Consider the following 24,934-nt stretch of genomic DNA (forward strand, 5'->3'; position numbering starts at 1 on the left):
CATTTCACTTAGATGCACTGGAATATTGGACATTGGAGACACCATGTCTATATCTAATTCAAATAGCGTTGGAATTTGTGAGAAGCTTGAATGTCAGTAGAGATGTGAGATATAGGTGAAATAATTAGATCTATCGATAACGTGCTAAATTTTATGCGAGTTTAATGTCTTTAAATTTCAAATTGATACCATGCTGAACTAAAACATGGACAAAGATAGTGCGATAGAAGATGATGGGGCAAGATTGAATGAAATAAAACACGTTGTTTAATGAGTTAACTTACAATCCTTAGAACCATCAATGTGGGTCAACAAATCTAGAACATGTATGGGGCAATTGAGAGAGGATCCCTTGCAAAGCTAGTACATCTATGAAGCAATTGAGAGAGTGGATCCCTTGCAAGACCTACTCCAAATGGAGAAAGAATTGACTAGGGATATAAAAAACAGGAGAACTAAAATTAGCATAAACTAGCACAATACAGTAACCACTCATCGTTAGAGGTGCTAACTCCTGAAGAAGGCGATAATGGCACTTTGGAGCCTCTGGTACTCAGCTATGGTGTTGATGTCAGCACCTGTCCTGGTAAGCGGCGGCATGAAAAGCCAGGCTGACGTGAGGTACAGGAATGTCATGGTGAAGGCGATGGAGATGGCTCGGGGTAGCCTCACCAGGGATGGGACTGTTCTCCTGACGAAGACCTCCACTGCTGTGGCCAGGCCGTGCAGGATGAAGAAGGCAGTGACCTCTCCTGTCGCGCGTGATTGATTGATGTAGTAGAAGATCAGCTCGTGGATCAGCCCTGACACAACAAACGTTGCTATCATTGCCAACGCCCGCGCCCACAGTGAGGGCTTTTCTGCATCAGCGTAGGTGCAGTCGAGGCTTGCTTTCTGCCGGTTGTCATTGTCAGGGGCTGATCCATGGCAGCAGTGGCAAGAATGAGAACTTGACAGTTGATGGCATGAGTTTCGGCTGTGGCTAGCATCAGTTACTGGGCATGTACAGCATGGTTTACAAGTGTGTCCAGAAACAGGGGTTGAGCATGCCTGCTGGATGGCATCAGGGTGGCTTGGAGCCGCATCATTATCACCCTTTGAGCATGAGCTGCTGTCAGTGCTAGGATCAATACTGGAGCATTCCTTCCATGTGTTGTTGCCATGGCTTGGCTCTTGCCTGTTGGTGCCATCGCAAGGATTAGGGGATGAACATACTTCACTCCCATCTTCGGGTTCAGGGTTTGAAGCTTCATGCTCTTGTGTAGAATCAGGTTTTGAGCATTCATCGTCCCTTGGATCATTGGTGTTGTTCACTTTGTGGTTAGGATATGAATGGTTTGCATTTGGAACATCACCATTAAGCCTTCCATCGATCTCATGGCATGCAGTGCATGTGCTGTGATGATTATTAGTACAAGCAACTAAGCCATTAGGAACATCACCTTTGCAATTAAGCCCTCCATTAATCTCATAACATGCAGTACATTTTCTGTGGTGATTACTGGTACAAGGATGTGAGGACTGATGTTGCGGCTTCAATTTTGAGCATGCTTGGTCGTCTTGGCTGAATTTGAGGTCACAGCTCCCATCGCAAATGCTACCTGTTCTAGAGCTAGATGCATTAGAAACTTGCTGTTTAACCTTGTGCTTCTCAGCCCTCGTTAGAAGTCTCAGTGCAGGGTTATACACTGTTGATCTCAGAATTGTAGTTACCACAAGGTTCCATCTTCTTCCCCAGAACTCAGAAAGTGAGGCTGACATAAAGGGATTGTTGAATTGAGGGTCTGATTCAACTCCAAAAAACATGTTAGCAGCTTTGGCTAGTCCTCCAAGCATCAATTCAAGGCCAAGGTACATGTGGAAAGCATATAGGACATATATCAGTGACAGGGGGAGCCCATTTCTATAAGAATAGATGTTCAGTATTACAATTACTGCTATGAATTGCCAGCAGAAAGGGCTCAAGTGAGCACCTTGTTTTTCCTCCATTGAGGCTTGTTTCTGCTTCTTCCCTTTAACACGGATGGGAAGCATGTTAATTGTGATGAAGTATAGGAAACCTGAGTCAGGGTAGTCAATACCTGCATCCCAGCATAGGAGGAGAAGCTTGGAAGGGACTGTCCACAAGAATATGAAGGAGAGGATTGCTCTTAGGTGGTAAATGGGGATAGTCCAAGGGAGTAAGAAGAAGATGGGCAGAAGTGGCAAGACAAAGAGCAAGCGTGGCAAGCCAGTGGGGAGCTTCAACACATAATGGTAGGCAATTGCAAGGCCACAAAGTGCAGCAATGAAGAGCACGATTCCGTGGAAGCTCTCCAGCTCTGCCATAGTCGCTTGTTTTATGTCAGTTTGGTTCAATCAAATCAATGGAACCTGGAGGCCGAAAGGAATTCTAGAGTGTGTTAGGCAAGCTGAGCTTGAAGAGAGGTACTCGTTGGTGATTGTGTCCTTCTAGGCATTGAAACAAACTCAAGCTGTTGAAACAGGCCTGTATATCGCTGTAGTGTATGACTTATGTGTGAATGTAGTATACAAATTTTGCAGGGTACACGTACTCAGATTAGGAACAACTTTGCATGACTTGCATACCATGGGCTTTTCTGCAAGAAACTCTCAACACTCTAGCTTCCTTCTTATGAAGAGGACTCTGGAAGAAACATACTACTGTACAGAATATAAGTAGGTAGGAAAGAAAGAGAGATCCGGTGGAACAGGCTAGGCTGCTGCCTGTCACATATGTTGAGGGGTAACAGCTCTCAAGGGTTACTTAAATCTTCCATGGCTTGGAGCAGCTATCTGCCTTACCTTTGAGGCCCTTGTGTTGCTGGTTTTCTGATGGCAATTGTGCCCCACCGCTAGCCTCTCTCTCTTTTTTTCTCTCTCTTTTACTAGCTGAGTGGATCCCACATGGGCTGTATCCACTTAACCTCTTGTTTAATTCTTCCATTTTCCCTAACCTGGGGAGCAGTGAAATTTACAGTACTTCCAAAATTTTCTGTATATACTAAAATCCTTCTAATAGGAAATCCTTAAAGCCAAGTAGCTCTATGGTAAGCTGAGGAACCACTTTCCCAAACAGTGCTGGGGAACAAGCTATTCTCTGCAGGCAGAAACTATATTGCTTTTGGATGGATGGGGTGGGGGGCCGAAAATGGGGTGCGGGTGTGACTGCGGCACTGGGGAGTTCTGAGCCTGGCTAGCCAAGGTATCCAATTTTTCGTTTAACCCTCTGCACTGTTGACTGGGTCTCTCGGCCAGCACCACATTTTACTTGCACCAACATCACAAGGCAAATCTCAAAGGTTCTCTTCAGCAGGGATAACACAGACAGATTAGACTGTTTATCCACAAAGGCAAGCCATTGACGTTGTGTAACAGGGGGCACTTTTCTTCTTTACGTGCAGCACCCTCTCTCCATTGAGTAAACAGTAACTTAAGATGCTCCTCAATGGAAGTGTTTACTGTGTACACGATTTAACTACTCTAATGTCCTCTTTGGTTGTTTGGGTGACATCTGTCTGTGTGTGGGTAACACTTGGAAGCTTGTGGGCATTTCTTGTGGTCAAGCATGCCTTAGAAAAACCACCTACTCCAAGATTATTCCTTTACAATTTGGCCTACTCAATACTCACTCTATAATCCCAAAAGGCTTGATTCAGAAATAACAAATGTGTATATGTATAATTTATACTCTTTTATACAAAAAAATCCTACTTGCCCACTTCACACTCAACTTTTTGTGATGGGATGATCCTTGTGAAAAGGAAGTTAACTCTAAAGAAACCCTTTGGACTTTGATTATTGAAGGCTAAGAGAATAATATGACACTGATACATGGCAATTCACCTTTTAAAGTAGTGATGGCGAGGTGTGGTGCATTTAGAGCATGTCCAAGCTGCATATTGCATTATTTTATTAACTAATAGTTGGGTTACAAGTGCATCCACATGTAGGAAGATCTCATGCTATGAAGACAATATAATGCAATAGGTTTCAAAATGAACCAAATCATGTTTACTTACACCTTGTACATGTACATCTAATGGAATTGTGTTTTCAGAAAAATACATGTTTTATATATACATTTGAATGTTTAAATTCATTTGTTCTATACTGGGCGATGTAAAGGCACACATGTTAAATGATGGATTTTCTTGACCTTAAAACACATGTTAAATGATGCATGTTCCGGATCTTAAACCATATACAATGGTTCTTTGCAAAGTGTTATAAGCAATGGATTTCTTGAATGTTCTCTATGAAGTGTTATTAACAGAGTACCATAATCTCTATTGACAAGTGAATCTTTAAATATGCTTGTTTTGCCAAAGTTATATGTAATGAGAGGCCAGGGGTGTAGCCAAATTGCTTGAGGCTTTTGTTAACAAGCATACGTAAGTCTCACCTTGTCTAGAATACTTCACATTTTTAAAAAAATGTGACATGTAATGAAGAAGAAAGCAAGGCTTCTAAACTTGTTGAATCCTATGTGGGGCTTTCAAGTTGCATGCATAATGGCAAGCTAGGTTCTCTTTTGGATATTGTTTGGTGCATAGTATTAAGGGACTTGCCATGTCTTTTGACACACGTTTCTTTAATATTATGAGTTTTTCTAATGAGCTCCTAGATTGCTTGATTTTTATTGCACGTGCTCATGATGCAATGTCTTTTGGTAAATCCTTTAGGGTTCACTTGAATGTTTACTATTAATGGTACTTTGATAGGGCTCCCACATTATATTTGAGTTTGAGATTTCTTCTTGCAATACTTTTGGATTTGGCACATGTTAAGGATTAGTAATTAGCAATAAGGAATTAGGAAGGTAAATGTGAAGTACGTGCTCAAGTTGTTAGTGCTACTTCTAATGCTCTTGGCATTCTGATTGACTACAAATTGATAGTTGGGGTGGTCAAAATTGTGAATGTCGACTAACAAGATGTCCATCCTAGACAACTTTCAAGTTTTGAAGATTTTGTGTTGTGGAAAAGGTAATGAAGAAGTTAAATCTATTGGGCAACTAGCAAGACTTCCATCCTTGATGAATTTCAAAATTCTAAGGTCTCTAGATGTGATTTTGGAAATTGATTGGCTCAAATTTGAGATTTACAAAACTAACAATGGCTCCATACATGAACTTTGTCTTTCACATCTTTCAAGGCATTTAAGGTCTATGCCATCATGGTCTTTGCTATTCCCATGGTCATATTGTTGGTCATTGAAGTCATAGTGCTATGATCCTTGTGCTATCCGTGGAAAAATGGAAGCTGAATTCTATTCTTAGCATGTTGGTGGAGATTTCCTAAACTTGAACCTCCTTCTCAAGGTTTTGTATGATTGAAGATGAGATAAAGCAATGATTGAAAGTGGCGATGCTACCTGGAATGGTGAAAGTTTGTGATTATGTTCTAGGGTTTTGGTAGTATCTAAGGACAAGGGAGGACAAAATAAGATTTAAAGATTTTGAGATGACATCAAGATCAATGTTGGCTCATCATGATGTTTTGTAAACAATAGATTCTTTTAGATGTAGCTAAAAAACAATAAAAGCATAAGATTTCGAAAACCTATCTAATTGTGAGGGTTGGCACATTAAAACAAAGCGATCCTTAGCCTTCCCCTTGAAACCTATATAAATCCAATGTGTAACTTCATTAGGAACATTAAGAAGATTGGTGTGAGAAGGCTAATTCAAACCTTTTTAGCAGTGGTAGATTTTTCTTGTTTGTGTTGAGATGTTGATGGTTATTGTATGTGAGCCTTGGGTGGAGAATATTGATGTGTTTGGTTTCTTTTGTGAGTATGAAAGTTATGTGAAATGTAAGGTTGAAACAACTTTTCTTATTATTATCCAAGATATTGTAATCCTTCTAAGGCCCTATTCCAAGGGAGTTATAAGTGTGGGTTTTATGCAAGAATTTCCATTCTCTATGTGTAATCCATTATGTACCATGCCTTTTGACACACATACACTCTTTGTCTCACTCTTTTTGTTGATTCATAATGAATGTAAGAGCACTTCTTCAACAAAAGATGGAGTTAAAGAAGCTCGAATCCTATTAGGAGGCCTTGTAGACAGTTAAAGAAAAAGAGTAGAACATGCTCAAAGCCTTGTGTTAGACAAACCCATGGAGATTATTTCATCCATAGAGTACAAGCACGGATGTGTCATTGTTGCTCCATCTAAGTTTTCAAACATGCATTTAAAGCTTTCAACTTAGTATTTAAATGCTAGTTCACTTCAAATGACCTATTGTCTTCTATCTCAAGTGGCTTCTCTTTGTCTTACGATTCAATAATGCAAAAATGCATTTTAGCATCTCATGGATCTCATTGGACACTTGTATTGCACCTATCCACCATAAATCATTCTTAGATTAGATACTTGAAACCTTGTCCTCATATGAAAAATCTCTTACATGTTCTAGCGCTCTGTTCAAGAGTGTAATACTAACACATTTCATTTCTTGGTTTCTAAATATTCTCTAGAGTCATGTTATAAACATGACTCATTACAATTTACAATCGCCTAGGATTCACCCAAACATGGTCGAATTCGGTATATTAAAAAGAGAGTATTTATTTTCTCTTTGCCTTTATGAAAAGCATTGAATTGTTAATATGGCGCTTCTAGGTATCATCATTGCTAAATTTTGGTTTTATCTCTCTCTTCTAAGAATGTATGGTCTAGGAAGAACACAAGCGCTTTGACAATGTTGACAAAGATTCTTCACCAGCTTCTTAATTGCTCCACATATTTTTCTACTAATTGAAGCATTTTCACATACTTTCAAAACCTATCGTTGTTCAACTATGTTTTGAAAATGTTTGCTCGTCTCTTTCCACACATCTTTGTGTAGAGAGCTTTAAGTTGAGTCCTTATTTGCATCCTAAAATGAAGATTTTTGAAGTTGACATGGGTTGTATTTACTTTCATTCTTCACTTGAAGCCCCCACCCTTTGGTGCTAAATTATCAAAGTGAATTATCTTTATCTAGACTTGAAACTAGTAGAAGTCAATGAGACTTTTAATTTACCTACTTGATTGCAAAATAACTATTTACTCGAACTCAGGAAAACATATAAAATGGAAAAGAACTATGAATATGCCATGATCAAAGCAACCATAGTTGAACTTTGATTTCATGAAAGATAAAAATATGAGAAGCAACAAGGCACACACCCCTTGGAATGGTTGTACCCAAAGGTACTTACCTCGTACAATGGTGGGAGGTCCAAGAGAAGAAATCATCAAAAAAATGATTTGATTAATGGCAGAAAGGATAATGACCATGTAATAACCACAACTTTATATACTCCTTTCAAGTACTAAGTCCTATGCTTTATTACAAGCCTACCCGACTTAAAGAAGCTTTGTCATCAGAGTAGCTTGCAATAAAATTGACAAGGGATTTACAAAGAGCTTGTGAAGAAGTAGATCCATGCAAATAGAGGAATCCATAAGCCAAAGAATATCCCATATGAAACATAATGTTGAAGAAAGTGAAATAGCTACAATTACTAAAATTGTCCAAACAGGAGAACTAGTAGAAAAATTGGCATAACTTGGTGTAGACATGTCCAAATCCATCAAACAATGTGCCATTAGAAAATAGACACCAAGTAGAAGTTGGTCTGTCCATAAAAGTCCCATTTCGACCAAGTTAGAACAATCCACTTTATACCCATCACCAATATATTGCTGGCTTTATCATGGTAGGGGCCATATTCTTCATTAGGGATTATGATTCGGAAGTTTCATTGCAAGAATTTAATACAAGTTGCCTTGTTCATAGATTCATTGTTCTTCATGCAACAACCATGGAAAAGAGTTAAGATAGGAGGATAATTGCCAAGTAGACTCTTCAAGAGGCAACCCTTTACATTGAATAAGATAATCCAACAATATTCGATTCTGTAAAACTTTCTCTCTGTTACTAATGACTTTTTTCGATTTATAAATGATAAGATTGTCTTCATTCGTTGGAGGCAAATCTTCCAAAATTGTAATGGCTAGACCCACATACTTTTTAATGGAAAGACATGAAAGACATCATGAATGCACATAGAAGGAGGCAATTCAAGCTTATAAGTGCTTAAACTCTCCCAATGGCTTGCATTGGGGGTAAAGGCGCCTATGCCTAGCTACCCGTATATTAGTTACATTGACAATACCTGCACACCCTATATACTAGGTGGCAGGTGTCCACCATTGTCACTTCATTCTTTATTGTTTTAGTGACATTTGAATAAAGGGAAGGCCGAACAAAAATTGTGATTTTGGAGTTCCCAGATTGTGTGTGTGTGTGTGTTGCTCTTGCTCCTTTCACCATAGCTCTTGCTTCCACTCCATGCTTTCACTTGAGGAGGGCTCACTCCCTTCAATTGGTATTAGAGACATTGCACCGACACTGAGGAGCTCAACTCAACATTGCTTTAGCTTGTGGAGAAAAGCTTCACCTCACAGTTTTAATGGCAGCCATGGCTTAGCTTGAAGCAGTGTGTATTGTTGCTCATTTACTTCCCATCTCATCAAGGCATGTCTTAGAGCTTCATTGAGCTCTACTGCTCTTAGCCTAGCTAGCACTAAGCCCAAGATAGCAGGTGCAATTTGTGTTGATTGGGTTGTCCCCCCTCTTGCTCAAGTCTACTTCATCCTACCTCATCTCTAATTCCTAGCATTGCTCTCGATCACTTGGTGGCATTGTACCCAATATCTTTAGCATGAGTTTGGGTATGAGTTGGAGCTCTTGGGTTTAGCCATTAGCTCACATTTTATGATAATTTGCTATTTTATAGTTCTGGATAGCACTTCACTCGTTGTCTAGAGGTCACTTATGCTTCTAGGAATGTCTAACGGATCATTTGGGGATGTTATGCAAATGTATTGGAGCGGCTATGGGACTGATTTGAGCACTCTTTTACTCAGTTTATAAAGGTTTTTTTACTGCTATAATAACTAGGATTGAAGCTTATTTTATCAATGAAAGCATATGCCTATTACTCCTGGGTGCTTACCAATTATTCAAGGTGATGTACCGACGCTTATGGTTCATGTTACATGTTTGGTTATGCTTCCTGATTACTTTTGAGCTGAGATTAGAGCTTTGAATCTTGACATTGGTTGTCATTCACAATTATGTATGGTTATTTGATGCTCCAATAAGCACTTTTAAAGTTACTTGGGTTGAATGCTTCCCGATATATGCTACTTGGATCTTGGATGTATGGATGCCTTCCACATGATGTTTTGAGTTTTGTTCCAATGGGAGTTGCTACTTAATCAACACTTGGATGTTACATTGAGTATTTGATTGAGTTTGAGGGTCTTACAATGAGATTGTGGGGACTTGGGGACATGTACATGCTCTTGTCATGCTTTATGTACACAGTTGATGCTTAATGGGCTGATCTGACATTGCTTTTGGGCCAACACCTATCTCTATCATGATGCTATCAATGATGTATACATCTTGATTGGTTATGTACTGAGCTTTCGTTGCGTTGCTTAGTTTGTTGTGCCTTTAGTTGGTCTCTTATGTTACCCATGAGACCCACTCTATGCATGATGGTTATGCCCATAGGTGTATTTTTGTTTCACTAATTCCTCCATAGTTCTTAGTATCATTCTCATATTCACTCACTACTAGTTGGAGCTATTCCTTGGTAGTTACAATTTGTCTTATATCAATGATTGCCCATCTTTGGCATCGATTTCTTACTATTATACTTCATTTTTAGCACGTTGCAATTGTAGTTACTACACTGCTTATGCAAGCAATCACCTTCATTTGACAGTTCTTTGCATTGCATCTATGGTGGACAATTCATTACTTGGTCAATACCCCTTGTTTTTAGCTTGATCTGGCAGTGGTTTTAGGGCTGTTTGCATTAATTACAACAGCTTGCTTTGACAATATGTGCACTTGTTTGCCTTTATTATGGCTGGTGGCTCAAGCTATAGTGCTATATTTAATATTGACAAGTTAGATGGCACCAACTATAGCTACTAGTGGAAGGCCTAAATGTGGCAAGTTTTAGTGCAAAAAATGCAGGTTAGGCCTTTGAAACATAAGGGTGTCAAGCCCAAACTTATTGATGCAAAGGATTGGGTTGAATTAGATGAGCTATGTAAGTCATAATATTATCCCTCTCAAAGTAGGTGTTCTATAATGTTGTCTTAGATGGGGAGTCTACATGAAATTATGAAAAAAGATTTGCAATGCCTTCGATAGGGAAAACCCCACTTCTAAGATGTATTTGCTGAAGCAACTCATGGACCTTTGCATATGAAGGAGAGCACTTCTATGTCGGCTCACTTAAATGAGTTTCATTCCATTATTAGTTATTTATCTTTGCAAGGGATTGAATTCAAGGGCACTCTTGTTCCCTTGTTCCTCCTATTACACTACTTGAATCATGGAATGCCTTTCGTGTACTGCTATGTGTGCCAATATACCTATTGATGGGTTATAGTTGCAAGATATAGAGGGTGCACTCTTGACTAAAGAGGTTAACAAAAAGAATGTCGATGCTTTCCATACCCCTCATGCTTTGACAATTAGAGGCAATAATGGTAGGAATGGTAATGATTGTTGTGGAAAAGACTCTCAATAGTCTCACTCTTAGTCATCTGGACAATCTCATAGTTAGTCTGGTGGCCATAAGTCCTCATTGACTTGTCATTTACTGTGGAAAAGTAGGGCATATTTATCCACACTACCATAAGATGTGTGAGGACAAGCACAAAGAAAAGAACAAGGGTAAAGTATAGGATAACAATGATAATTACAACATTGTCCCTAGCAAATCAAGAGTTAAGATTGAAGAGATTAATGTTTTGCAGAGACTGATTTTGGTGATGATTTCATAATTGCAGCTTCTTCTCTTGATACTTCATAATTGAGACTGATGCTTCGTCTGGGTATACTCAATGTTGGCTGATAGATTCAGGGGCTTCCTTTCATGTCATCCCTCATAGAGAGTGGTTTCACTCCTATCGTAGTACAAATGGATCTGTCCATTTGGGTAATGACATGGCATTGCAGATAGTTGGTATTGGTGGTGTCTAGATGCAACTTGGTTTGTGTTATATGTTTACTCTTCATGATATATGTCATGTACTGGCTCTCATGAAGAGCCTTATCTTTGCTAGCACTTTGAATGATATAGATTATATAGTTTCTTTTGGTGATTCCTTAGGGAAGTTTACCATGGGAATCTTGTCATTACATGTGGTGCAAAGTCCAATATTCTCTACCCCCTGCTTGTATCTGGGTTAATTGACCATATTTTGGTAGTGGATGCAGTTCCATATGTATCTCTTTTGGTATTGTAGTCTTGGGTACATGTCCTCGAAAGGAATGAAAATGCTTACTCATTTGTAGCTCCGCATGTATCTCTTTGGTATCGTCACCTTGGGTACATGTCCTCGAAAGGAATGAAAATACTTACTCATTTGCAGTATCTTCCACCCCTTGACTATAAGTATTTTGAGTCTTGTGATCATTATTTATATGGGAGGTAGACACATAATACACACAAAAATTCTGGTATGACACGTGTGGGTGAGCCATTAGCTCTCGTTCATTCAGATGCATGTGGTCCCATGTCCTATAAGTTTCTAGGTGGTGCGAAGTATTTCGTTACTTTCATTGATGACTAGATACATAAGGTTTAGGCATATCCTATTAAGCAAAAATTGGAAGTCTTGGCTACATTTCAATGTTATCTTGCTTTGGTTGAGAACCAGTTTGGGTATAAGTTTGAAATGCCTAAGGTCAGATAATAGGGGTGAGTATATCTCTAAAGCCTTTGAGAAATTTTGTGATGAGAGAGGTATTAAGTGGCAGTTGATCACCCCATACATCCCACCTTAGAATGGTATGACTAAGCACATGAATAGGATGATTCAAGAGTGAGTTCACAGTATGCTTAGCTAAGTAGCCTTACCATATCATTTTTAGGCTAAGGCAGTTACTACTATTGTACACTTGATAAATCGGTTTCCATGTATTGATTGTAGGGGAGGCATGGTCTCGAAAACCTCCCTCATATGCTCATTTGCGTCTCTTTGGTTGTGAGGATTTTTGCCATGTATCCAAGGCCAAGTACAATAATCTGGGTCCTAAGTCTAGGAAATACATCTTTCTTGGGTATGGGGATGTAGGTGACATGGGCTATCACCTATGGGATCTGTAAGCTCGAAAGGTTATCCACAACCATGATGTTGTTTTCTATGAGGATAAAATGCATAAGCAGCATGAGCATGGCATTGAGGCACATATGGTGATATTTCAGGAGGAACCTCCTACTATTGTATAGCTAACTAGATAGCCTGCAACATCAGCTGATGCCCTAATATGGCCAAGGTCCCTGATGCTCCACAGGATGTACAGTCCCCACAACAGTTTTGAGGTGGTTTACTAGAGATAGACGACAACTTATGCGGTTTGAGTCCTCTATGGATTATGTTATGTTGATAGTGTTGGTGAGCCCCTTACTTATGATAAGGCCATGCGTAGAAGTGATAGTCACTCTTGGGAGAGGGCCATGCAGTCAGAGTATGATTCACTGTAGAAAAATCATACGTGGAATTTGGTTCCCTTGCCAAGTGGCAAGCATGCTTTTCCTTGCAAGTGGGTGTATAAGTTGAAAAGTATCCCTCGATGCTCCAAGCCAAGATACAAGACCAGATTGGTTGCTAAGGGCTTCAAACATAAACATAATGTGGACTTTGATGAAGTATTTTCTCCTGTTGTGAAGATGACTACTCTATGCTTGGTAATAGCTTTGGTTGCTCAGCTTGACTTGGATCTTTATCAGATGGATGTCAAGACAACTTTTCTTCATGGGAGGTCTTGCATGATGAGATTTACATGGAGAAACCTAAGGCCTTTGCAGTCACTCTTGGGAGAGGGCCATGCAGTCAGAGTATGGCTCACTATAGAAAAATCATAAGTGGAATTTGGTTCCTTTGCCTAGTGTGCTTTGCCATACAAGTGGGTATATAAGTTGAAAAGTACCCCTAGATGCCTCAATTTGGGATACAAGGCCATATTGGTTGCTAAGGGCTTCAAGCAAGAATATGGTGTGGACTTTGATGAAGTCTATTCGCCTGTTAAAAAGATGACTACCATAAACTTGGTACTGGCTCTGGCTACTCAACTTGACTTGGATGTTTATCAAATGGATGACAATATGAATTTTCTTCATGGGGTCTTGGCATGATGAGATTTACATGGAGCAACCTAAGGTCTTTGCAAACACTATGACTCACTGCAGAAAAATCATATGTGGGATTTGGTTCCCTTGCCTAGTGTGCTTTGCCATGCAAGTGGGTGTATTAGTTGAAAAATACCCTTGGATGCCCCAAGCCGGGATACAAGGCCAGATTAGTTGCTAAGGGCTTCAAGAAGAAACATGGTGTGGACTTTGATGAAGTGTTTTCTTTTGTTGTAAAGATGACTACTCTACGCTTGGTACTAGCTCTAGTTTCTCAGCTTAACTTGGATCTTTATCAGATGGATATCAAGATGAATTTTCTTCTCACGAGGAGTTGCATGATGAGATTTACATGGAGCAGCCTTAGGGCTTTGCAAGCCGCCCTAGCAAGGAAAACCTAGTGTGCAGATTGCAAAAGATTCTTTAAGGCCTTAAGTAGACACCTAGAAAATGGTATAACAAGTTTGATGTCTTTATGCATTCACATGGATATTCATGTAGTGATATGGATCTATGTTTATACATAAAGAAGGATGGTGATGGTAGCCTTATGATTTTGATCCTTTATGCGGATGATATGTTGATTGATAGGAGTACTCATGATGAGTTGGATGCCTTGAAAGGTTAGCTCAAGAAGAGCTTTGAGATTAAGGACATGGGATAGGCCTCACATATTCTTGGGATGCACATTATGCGTGATCGCTCTAAGGGGCTCCTCTACTTATCATAGAAGGAGTGCATCCAAAAAAGGTCATTGATGGTTTCAACTGTAGGATATTAAGCCTATTGGCTATCCTGTACCTTCTCATGTGAAGGTTAGTTAGGCAGATTATCCGCAGTCTAATGACTAGAAGGCCAAGATAGCCAAGATCCCTTATGCATATGTGGTGGGTAATTTGATATATGCTATGATAGCCACTCATCCTAACATAGCAGTTGTAGTGGGAGCTGTGGCATGCTATATGGCTACACCTGGCAGATGGTATTTGGATATTGTCAAGGGTATCATGAGATCCCTGAAGGGTACATAAGCTATGTGTATCTATTACAGTGGCCAAGATATAGGAGACATGGAATAAACTGGCTTTGATTATGTAGGACATGCAGAGAGTAGAAAGTCCACCTCTAGCTATAACTTCACCTTTGCTAGAGAGGTGTTGTTTCTTGGATATCCAAGGTGCAAACATGCACGACCCTATCTACTACAGAGGCAGAGTATGTTGCAGTCACTAAGGCTTACAAGAAGGCTCTTTGGTTAGGCCATTTGGTAGTGACCTTGGTATTATTGATGTGGCCCCTACATTACATTCAGATTCTATGAGTGATATTCAATCGCCCAAGAATCCAATATTTTGTGTGAAGATGAAGCACATTGAGATGCGTTAACACTTTATTTGAGAGTCATTGAGGACAAGTCCATTGAGCTTGTCAAGATCTCAGTTGACTAAAATCCTGCAGATTTGCTCATTAAATGTCGCTCAACAGAGTGTTTTGCCTTTCTTAGCAAGTTGATGGGTGTTGGATGAGATGATGTCTTTCCTCATCATGTTGTACTTATGTACATTTATACTTTGTCACTCTTTTTTCTTGTTCTCTCCTCACTAGGGGCACAATTTCCTTTAAGTGGGAGGTTGTTGGGGCTAACGGAGCATGTGAATGCCATAAGGCATGACCACAAATGAGTATGTGGTCATGGCATAATAGATACTAAAACTATAGGTATTTTCAACTAGAACTTGAACACCCGTACATGAAGGACTCATCATATTTTGTATACTCATTGAAGTTAAATAAGAACAGTGAGGGGCAACATGATTAGAGAGGCTAGTAACCGTTTAGGCACTAATAATGTGCCATAAGTGAAGGTGGGTTCATGAGGTTGCTATTGTGGCATGACATTTGGTGGCGTAAAGAGCCCCATACATACATAGGGTCTTTATCTTAATCACCAACATCATCATGTCCATCACAATTTCCTTGATCAAGTACTCCCAATAGATATGTACTTGACTTTTTCTTTGGATATACTTGTTATGGTCTATTTCCACATTTTTTAGGTGTTTTACCTATGCATTAGATGTGTTGCCAAATTTTCCATATCCTAATTCTTGTATTGTGATCAGATTCTCATGTGTTCAAGCTTTGTTAGATTGTTGGGTAATAGGACAATAGATTGCTACCTAGATGGACATCATGTAAATGACTTCTTATTGAACCTTGTGGATCCTTTTGAGTGTCCAAATTTCTCCGACAGGGTGGAAAGATATTTTGAGACCTAGCAAACAATAAGAAGTATTTTAAAAATGAGTTTCTTTAAATTTAATGTGCCCTATTTTTCCCCCAATTATATTACAATCAAACTCTTATGAATTAGCCACATGGTGCTAATAATATGTTTGCAAAAGTGCCAAGACAATGACATTGGAATATGGAAGGAAGAGGAGTGCACATAGATCAACATTGCTTCCTTCCACCATTTGACATTGTCCTCCTAGCTATCAATGCATTGATATCTTACACTTGCATCTTGTGTTTCCTTCTTCAATTATAGGTGAGACTTGATATATTTTTTATATTGCTTGATTTCCTTTTGTGCCTAATCATTTGTGCAATGGGAAAAAGATTGATTTCTTTCTATTATGTCTTCTACAAATGACAACACTAGACCACAACAAAACTAATGTAGGATGCTCCACAAGATAGAGTCTCTAGGGCAGAACTGCTAACCTTCCATGAAAGAAGAGACAATGTGTCTAGCTACTAAGTGGTTACAATATATAATATAATTATTAGTACACCTCTATCTCCTTTTATACCCTACTAGGACCTCAAAGGCAATGGATATCTTCTTTTGAGAGTTTTTTTTTCGTTCTTTCTATGGATTTGTTTTTTTTTTCCAAGTCTTGAGTTTGTTAGGTTAAGTATAGTTTGAGTTTTTTTAAAAAAAATAGTACTTACATGGTCATTATTCAACATTGAGCCTTCAAACATTTTAGCACAATAAGCCTCCTCATGAAACTTAATCAGGAGAGCTATACTAACCAGTTTGCTGACATCAAAGCTAACCTCACAAGGCTCAATATAAGTAACTTCATCACAAACAAATCAGTCAAAATTTCACGGAAAGATGGTTTGTTACTCAACAAATCCAAGCATGAAATGAAACAAATCCATAGGGGATATACTCTAATGAGTTTCTAATCAACCAGTTCAAACTAGAAAATACATAGTCATGCAAGAGTCAGGAACCCCCTCACTTTAGAACTTAACACTCATAAGTACAAAATTCTTATCACAACAAAACGAAGCTACTAAAAAGAGAAAGTACAGTAACAAAAAAATCAAATCAAAAGAATGTAAGAAAACACCTAATAAGAGTTCATCATAACTTCATGGTTCCCAGAGCCAATTGAAAAGAAAACCTACACTGAAAGGTAAACCCAACCGTGTGTGCATCTAACTACCTAACTAAGTGAAAGTTAACAAAACTAATGTGTGAAAAGTTGACAAACAAAGGAAATATTACATTAAAAGTGAATCATTTTTGAATATTTTGTTTTTTTAATTAGTAGTTTTTTTAAAATTCATGTAAATCAGAACACAAACTAAACAGATTAAGAAAACAAAAAATCTAAACAAAAATCATCACAGTCCCATAAATCCTCTAAAACAAACAACAAATGTAACCCAAAATCATCTAAACGGTCAATATCAAATCCTTCATGCAGATCACAACATACAGGATGATCCTGAAGAATCCCTAGCATCCTCACATCAGACATATTAGAAGCATCATCAAGCGGCTATCATGCTAGGCTTTCCTTCGTTTATAACAAGCTTCGATACGTTGTAAAGCAAACTTATGATTCTCATCCAGCTTGACTAACTTGCAAAGCGATTAGTAAGAGATCCTTGCTCACCAAGACGATTAGATAATGCAACACACAAAGTAGGAACTTCCAACTCAATAGGAAATACAGCTTCAACAGTCCCATAGACCAAACTAAAAGGTGTATTATTAGTTGTTACCTTATAAGTGGTTTGATATGCCCAATGTGCTTATGGTAAACACTCATCCCAATCACATCTATTCTTGGCTAATGTTTTGGTTAAAATTGCCATCACAATACGATTAGTAACTTCAATAGCACCATTGGCACGAGGATAATAAGGGTAGACTTCCGATGTTGAATTTGATAAAGATCCATCAATTCTAAAATTAAATTATTTAAAAAATGAGATCCACGATCACTAACCAATTCTGATGTATAAACAAAGTGAGTGATAATATTCTCGTAAAGGAATAGAGTGACATCCTTGCCCCGATCAGTCTTGAGTGCTTTAGCTTCCACCCATTTAGCTACATAATCAGCACATGCCAAAATATACCTATTAGAAAGCTATCATGTAGGTGGATCAATTGGACTGACAAATTTGATACTCCACTTCTCAAAAGGTACAAGGGCTAATATGGGGGTTGATTGGCATTGCAGAGTGTTTAGTTGGTCTCCTAGTACATTGACATTTATTACACTTTCTACGATGTACATATGCATCCTTATATAATGTAGGCCACCAATAACCAGAAAAAAGCACTTTCTTTCCTGTCAAATCTCCTGAAAAATGGCCACCACAAGGTTCATCATGTAACGTAGTTAAAATCCATGGTACCTTATCTTTTGGAACACACATTTGATAAATTTTCTCATGAGGAAAATACTTATATAGATAGCCCGACATCAAAACATAGGATTGTGACTGCAATAAAATACAATGGCATTCATGCTTTGTTGCAGTTGGTGGATATTTAGTTGTGCTAAGAAAATTAGCGATATCAGCATACCATTGTATTGTGATAGAAACTTTCAACAATTGAACATCAGGTAAGTCATCATCTACACCTTTCTCTGTATCATCAGTAATTAATCGAGACATATGGTCCACAAGAACATGTGATCGACCCACACAAGTAATGACTTCAAAATCAAATTCTTGAGAAAGCAACATCCATCTCGTAACTCAGTCACTAAGTTCGGGTTTATTTAATAAGTGCTTTAGTGCTTCATGATCCACATAAAAAATAAACTTATTGCCCAACAAATAATGTCTTAACTTAGTAATAGCAAATACCATCGATAAACACTCTTTCTTAGTTGTTGTATAATTTTTCTCAGTGTCACTTAAATTATGGCTAGCATAATAAATTGGGTGATCAATATTCTTATCATCTACTTAGCATAGAACATAGAACCACTCCCACTGTATCCATAGAAGCATCAACATGAATATGAAACTCTTTAGACTAGTTAGGTGAAACCAAAATTGGACCTTCAACCAACTTAGCTTTTAATTTCTCAAATGTAGCTTGGCATGTTAAATCCCAATCATAAGGTTGATTCTTCTTAAGTAAGGCACTTAAAGGTGCATGTACTATGGCAAATGACTCAAGAAAACATTGATAAAAATTTAAATGTCCAAGAAACCCTCGTAATTGCTTTAAATTTTGTGGTGCAGGTAAATCGACAATTTTTTTGTACTTTTGCCATATCCATTGCAATACCGTCACTTGAAACTATGTGGCCTAGTAATATGCCTTGTGATACTCCAAAAACACATTCTTTTGATTTAAAGAAACTCATGTACTCTCACAACATTCGAATAGTTCTTCCAATCGATCATCCATATTTTCTTTATCACCATGCACATAGAAGTCATCTAAGAAAACTTCCATCCATTTAATAAAAAAATCTTAAAAATTTTCCATCATAATTGCTCTTTGAGAAGTAATTGGTGCACTACACAAACCAAATGTCATTACCTTACATGCAAAATTCCCCCATTCTATAGTGAAAGTAGTTTTGGGCTGATCTTCAGGGTTGATTAGAATTTGATTATAGCCACTAAACCCATCTGTAAAAGAATATAATTGGTGTCTTACCACCCGATCTAATAATTGATTAGAGAAAGGCAAAGGGAAATGATCTTTACAAGTGTGCTTATTCAATGTGCGATAATCCACACATATACGAATTTTATTAGAGTTCTTTTTAGGAACATTGACTATAGGTGAAGCCCAGTCACTATACGCAATAGGATAGATAAAACCCACATCTAATAATTTAGTAATTTCAACATGCACTTTATTTGAATAGTTAGGATTTGTGTACCGTTGACGCTAGCAATAGGTCTAACACCAAGTTCAATATCAATATAATATTGGCACAATTCAGGTTTCATGCCTTTCAAATCCACATAGCTCCAAGCAAACACATGAGAATATTTCATAAGAACATTATGTAATTTCTCCAAAGCAACAACTTGCAATTGACTACCCAACAATAAAAACTTATTAGGTGCCACTTCAAAACGGGTTGTTTCAATTTCAGAATTGTGCACATAAGTTGTTTGAACCCTATGAGGTTTGATAACTGGTATCTCAGCAGATTTCTTCATAAGTACATGACCTAGCCAATTCCTCACTCTCATAAGTTGCCCATCATTAATGTCAGATAATAAATATCGAGATGGAGGTTTGAAAGACGTTTGATACACAACTAATGCCTTGAAAGACTCTTCTAATTGTGAGAAATTAGTAATCTCAACCATATAATGATCTAGCACATCTTACTTCCCCATGGACACTTGCCAGTCCTTTAAACAATAATGTGCACCTATAATGTATTTTTACTTTGGTCATGCAAAGTCTAGCGATAATGTCGTAGAATCTAATTATGATGCTCAATACATTATTGATCTTGGTAAGCCCATCTCCATTTTTTGTATTTTAGTTTGAGTATCAACAATAAATGAAAATTTTCATTTACTTCACCTTGTATACAACAACCTAAATAGTGAATAATCCTTTTAAGCTCTATGAAGTTGGCTGGAGCCACTAGTTTGTGCCATAAAAGATGTGGTTCAATCCCATCGCCATAAATTGTAAAATCCATAACCTTTTCAGCAGGATATGGTAAAATCTTTTTTATACCACACTCACTACTTACATGTGCAGATAAACTTTCCATCCTCAATCGTAACGACACTCCTCGATCTAGATGATTTATTGATGGAATTGATGATATAGCCAAGGGACATTTGTAGCTCCCTACCCCCTATTAGTGGGTACCATGTGTTGGGGATAAAGGTGCCTCCACCTAGCCGCCTGTGTATTACTACACTGACAGTACCCGCCACTGCACATTGCAGGTGGCGCACACCTATCACAGTCACTTATTCTTTATTCTTTTAGTGACGGTTTGAATAAAGGAAGGCTCGGCCACACATTGTGGTTGTTGGAGTTCCCACTCTTGAGTCTCTCTCTTGGCTCTTGCTCTCCATCCGCCATAGCTCTCAGTACCAAGCTTCTTCCTCATGGGTTCCACTTCCCTTTCAATTGGTATCAGAGCAAAGGCATTGGAGCTTGCCCGACATTCTCTTCAGCTGGGATTTGAAGAGCTTCAACTCGAGCTTCAATGGTAGCCATGGCACCTTCATTTACAGGTATGCTTTGATCTCCCGCCTCCTCCTTGAGCTTCAGAACCTTCATCGGCTTCTTCCCGGGCTGCATTGGAGCCTCCTCGACATTGCCAAGTTCCCCCGAGGGCTATTGAAGACCCCCCAGTCCCTTGGAATAACTAACACAATTTTTGGCGCATTTTTAGGCGGTTGCCGGCATTTCCCTGCTCTTCCTCGACATCCCGGCACTCTCGGCAACTTTCCCAACCATTGCTTGACTCCCTGGCATTAGTGATTGGCTCCCGGTGATCAATTCGAGTGCTTCCCCCTTCAGCCCTTTGCTATATACACAGTCCCAAGACTATCAAAACAGGGCAGCACTTGACATTTACTGTTTAATGCTTCTTGGAATTGCCCGTTTGATGCCTATTGATGCTCGGTGATGCTCGTATGTTATGGGATGCTATGTCTATGCTTTGGGACTGATTTGGAGCAGATTTGAGCATTGTTTGAGCTTCATTTAACAGTAAATTGCTTGCTATAATATAGTGGGCTGAAGCTCATTTACTTGATGTATGCATTGGTTCATGGATACAGGGTGCTTACTAGAGGTTTGAATGATCATACCGATGTATTCGGAGGTTGTCAAATTCTTCTTCTTGGTTCCGAAATACTTTTGAGCTTGGATTAGGCTCTGACTTGGTTGTCCTTCAATGGCATTTGGCTTCAGTTGGCATGCTTTAGACAGGTCTATGCCTATTGTCTACTTGACATTTAAGCCTCTTCCATTTATGCTTTGGTTAGATATGGATGCCACTTGGTTTGCCCATGCTTGACAGTTACTTGGAGCTTCATCTTCAGATGTATTTGAGAATTTTGGATCTACTGGGCATTACATTTGGTTGTTAGTTAGATGCTCTTTGAATTCTTTCAGGATTATGCTTTATGGGTCTGAGATAGCTTGGGATTTATGCTCAGGATGTACCCTATTGGGATTTGGCATGTCTGATGCTATGTATTTGATGTATTAGAGCATTGCTTGCTCTCTTTGCATATGAATTCACTTCTAGTGGGAGCCTCTTGGGATATTCGAATGTACACATCGTCTTATTTACATATGAGCTTGAGCTTGTGGGACGATTACATGAATTTACTCTCTTGAGAGCTTTATGTCTGTAGTTTGTCTGTAGTGGGCTGATTTGATACGCCTATTGGGGCATGCAACTATCTCTGTCATAGGTTTGCCAGTTTTGTATGCATCTTGGATGGTTATGTATTGAGCTTCTTGCTCTATTAGTTGCGCTTGTGCTTGGTCTCTTCTCTTACCCCAAGACCCATTACATGCATGACTTCTCAACCAATGAGATGTCTCTTGCCTGACAGGTGATTGGTTTGATAGTTCTTGGTATTTTCTTTCCCCTGGAAACTCACTGTTGGATGTATCTTGCTACCTAGCAGTTGCCGTGGCATATGTATCAGTGATTGCTTCATTTTGGGACAGTTTTACATACTACTATCATTTATTATAGCAAGCTGAAATCTGCAGATTTTGAGCACTTCTATGAGGGTAATGCTTACTATTTGATGTTATCTTGGTCATATTTGGTGGATAGGTGCTTCTCTTGGTGAAATCCACCCTTTCAACCAGTTTTAGTAGTGGTTTTAGTGCATTTTCTGCTAATTACAGCAACCTGTATTTTTTCTTTTTTGGTTTGATTTGGGACAGTATGACTAGTCATTTGAAAGACACAACTCTCTTTAACCTTGCCAAGTTGGATGGTACCAACTATGGGTATTGAAAGTCCCAAATATGGCAAGTTTTGGTGCAAAAATTGTAGATTAAACCCTTGTGTTTCAAGGGTATTAAACCTGAGGATATGGATGATGATGTTTGGATGGAAATTGATGAGCTATGCAAGTCTACCATTATTTTGTCACTCTCAGAAGAGGTCCATCATAATGTTGTTGAAGATGAGAATCAGAGTGCATGGGATTTATGGGAGAAGATTCAGGAGCTCTATGCGCAGGAGAGTCATGCGTCACAGATGTATTGGCTGAAGCAGTTAATGGACCTTCGCATGAAGGAGGGGACCTCCCTTTCATCTCATTTCAGTCAGTTTCATGCTATCATGAAGAGTCTGTTGTCACAGGGTATTGAGTTCAAAGATAACTTGCACCCATTGTTTCTGCTTGGCACCTTGCCTGAATCATGGGATGTCTTCCGTATTGCCATATGCACGAACAAGCTTGATGGGCTAAAAATTAAAGATGTTGAGAGTGCTTTGTTGACTGAGGAAATCAACAGGAGAAACAATGATGCTTCCTGCTCTTCACATGCATTGACCGTTAGAGGTGGCAGACATGGAATGCATGATAATGATCATAAGGGCAGAGACTCTCAGAAGTCCAAGTCCAAATCACGTGGTCACAGTAAGTCCTGTGGACGAAATTTTGATCTTACCTGTCATTATTGTGGGAAAGTAGGACATATTAGGCTGTAGTGCCATAAAATGCACGATGATAAGTGCAAGGAAAAGGGAAAAGAAAAAGTGCAAGAAAAGTCTTCTGAGTGTAGTATTGTACCTGCAAAGTCCAATGTGAAGATAGAAGAGGTTAATGCCATGCAGGCCACTGATTCAGATGATGATTACATACTTGCAGCTTCTTCATGCAATGCCTTACAGACTTCTAAGATGCATTCTATGTATGCATAGTGTTGGCTCTTGGATTTGGATGCGTCCTTTCATGTGACACCTTGTAGAGATTGGTTTCATACCTATCGTACCATGTTTGGTTCTGTGCATCTTAGTGATGACAGGTCTCTTGACATTGTGGGCATTGGAGATGTTAGACTGCAGTTTCCTTCTGGCAATTATTTTGTTTTGCATGATGTATGCCATCATGTACCTGCGTTGACTTGCAGCCTTATGTCACCTGGACAACTTGATGATGCAGGGTATTTTGTGTCTTTTGGAGACTCTGCATGGAAGATTAATCGTGGGCAAGCTTGTACTTGCAAGAGGTGCCAAGTTTGGCAGCCTCTATCCCTTACTTGTATCTAGAGCTACATTGGATCATGTTTTGTCTGTGGGTTCTACTCCACATGTATCCCTTTGGCATGCTCGTTTGGGGTATATGTCTCTTAAAGGAATGAAAATGCTCAGTGCTTTGCAGTATCTTCCACCTTTTGACTCTTCGCATTTTGATTCTTGTGATCATTGTTTGTATGGCAGGCAGACTAGAAATATGCATAAAATGTATGGTAAGAAATGCATGGGTGAGCCCTTGGCTCTTATGCACTCTGATGTATGTGGGCCCATGCCCTGTCGTCCACTTGGTGGGGTAAAGTACTTTGCTACTTTCATAGATGATTACTCACGTAAGGTTTGGGCTTATCCCATAAAGAGAAAATCCGATGTCTTAGACACATTTCAGTATTGGCTTGTATTGGCAAAGAACCAGTCTGGAAAAATGCTCAAATGCCTAAGGTCAGATAATGGGGGTGAGTATGTATTGCATGCCTTTGAGCAGTTTTGTGATGAGTGGGGTATTAAGTGTCAATTGACCGTCCCTTATACCCCACCCCAGAATGGTATGGCTGAACGCATGAATAGGACCATTCAGGAAAGGGTCCGTAGCATGCTTAGCCAAGCTGGCTTACTGCAACAGTTTTGGGCTGAGGCAGTTACTACTACAATGCACTCATTAACAGGTCACCTAGTAGTGGCATTGACTTTCAAGTTGTAGAGGAGGTATGGGCAGGCAAGCCCCCCTCTTATAATCATTTTCATGTCTTTGGATGTGAGGCATTTTGCCATGTGCCCAAGGACAAACACAATAAGTTGGATCTTAAAAGTGTCAAATGCATTTTCATTGGCTATGGAGATGCAAGAGAGATGGGTTACAGTCTATGGGATCCGTGGGCGCAGAAAGTGATCCACAACCATGATGTCATCTTTCATGAGGAAAAAATGCATATGCAACTTGAGAAAGTGATTGAGGTACGCAGAGTTATCTTTCAGGAGGAGCCACCTTCTCCCGTTCAGCCCACTCCACAGCCAACTAGACAGCGTGCGGCATCACCTGATGCTCATGGCCCAGATGCTAGACATGCAGATGTCAGATAAGATGCCGGTCAGGTAGCAAAGCATGGGTTGAGGCGTTCTACTAGAGATAGACAACCTCCTGACCATTTTACACCCTCTATGGATTATGCACTAGTTACAGATGCAGGAGAGTCTCTCACTTATGATGAGGC

The 24,934-nt window shown here is 39.2% G+C and overlaps 1 protein-coding gene across 1 annotated transcript; it reads right to left on the reverse strand.

Annotated features, from left to right (window-relative positions):
• Positions 1-244: 244 nt before the first annotated feature.
• On the reverse strand, positions 245-3,184 carry LOC148026962 (uncharacterized). Its single transcript, XM_087691513.1, has one exon. It carries the CDS (start codon positions 2,326-2,328, stop codon positions 508-510), a length of 1,821 nt encoding a protein of 606 aa, XP_087547639.1. The 5' UTR covers positions 2,329-3,184; the 3' UTR covers positions 245-507.
• Positions 3,185-24,934: the final 21,750 nt, after the last annotated feature.

Source organism: Lygodium microphyllum, chromosome 13, assembly GCF_053477565.2.
Source record: "Lygodium microphyllum isolate KBCC chromosome 13, Lygodium_microphyllum_v1.1.10, whole genome shotgun sequence".
Classification (NCBI taxonomy): domain Eukaryota; kingdom Viridiplantae; phylum Streptophyta; class Polypodiopsida; order Schizaeales; family Lygodiaceae; genus Lygodium; species Lygodium microphyllum.

Coding starts and splice junctions, on each gene's coding strand:
- LOC148026962 (XM_087691513.1), bottom strand. CDS start 2,328: ATGGCAGAGCTGGAGAGCTTCCACGGAATCGTGCTCTTCATTGCTGCA.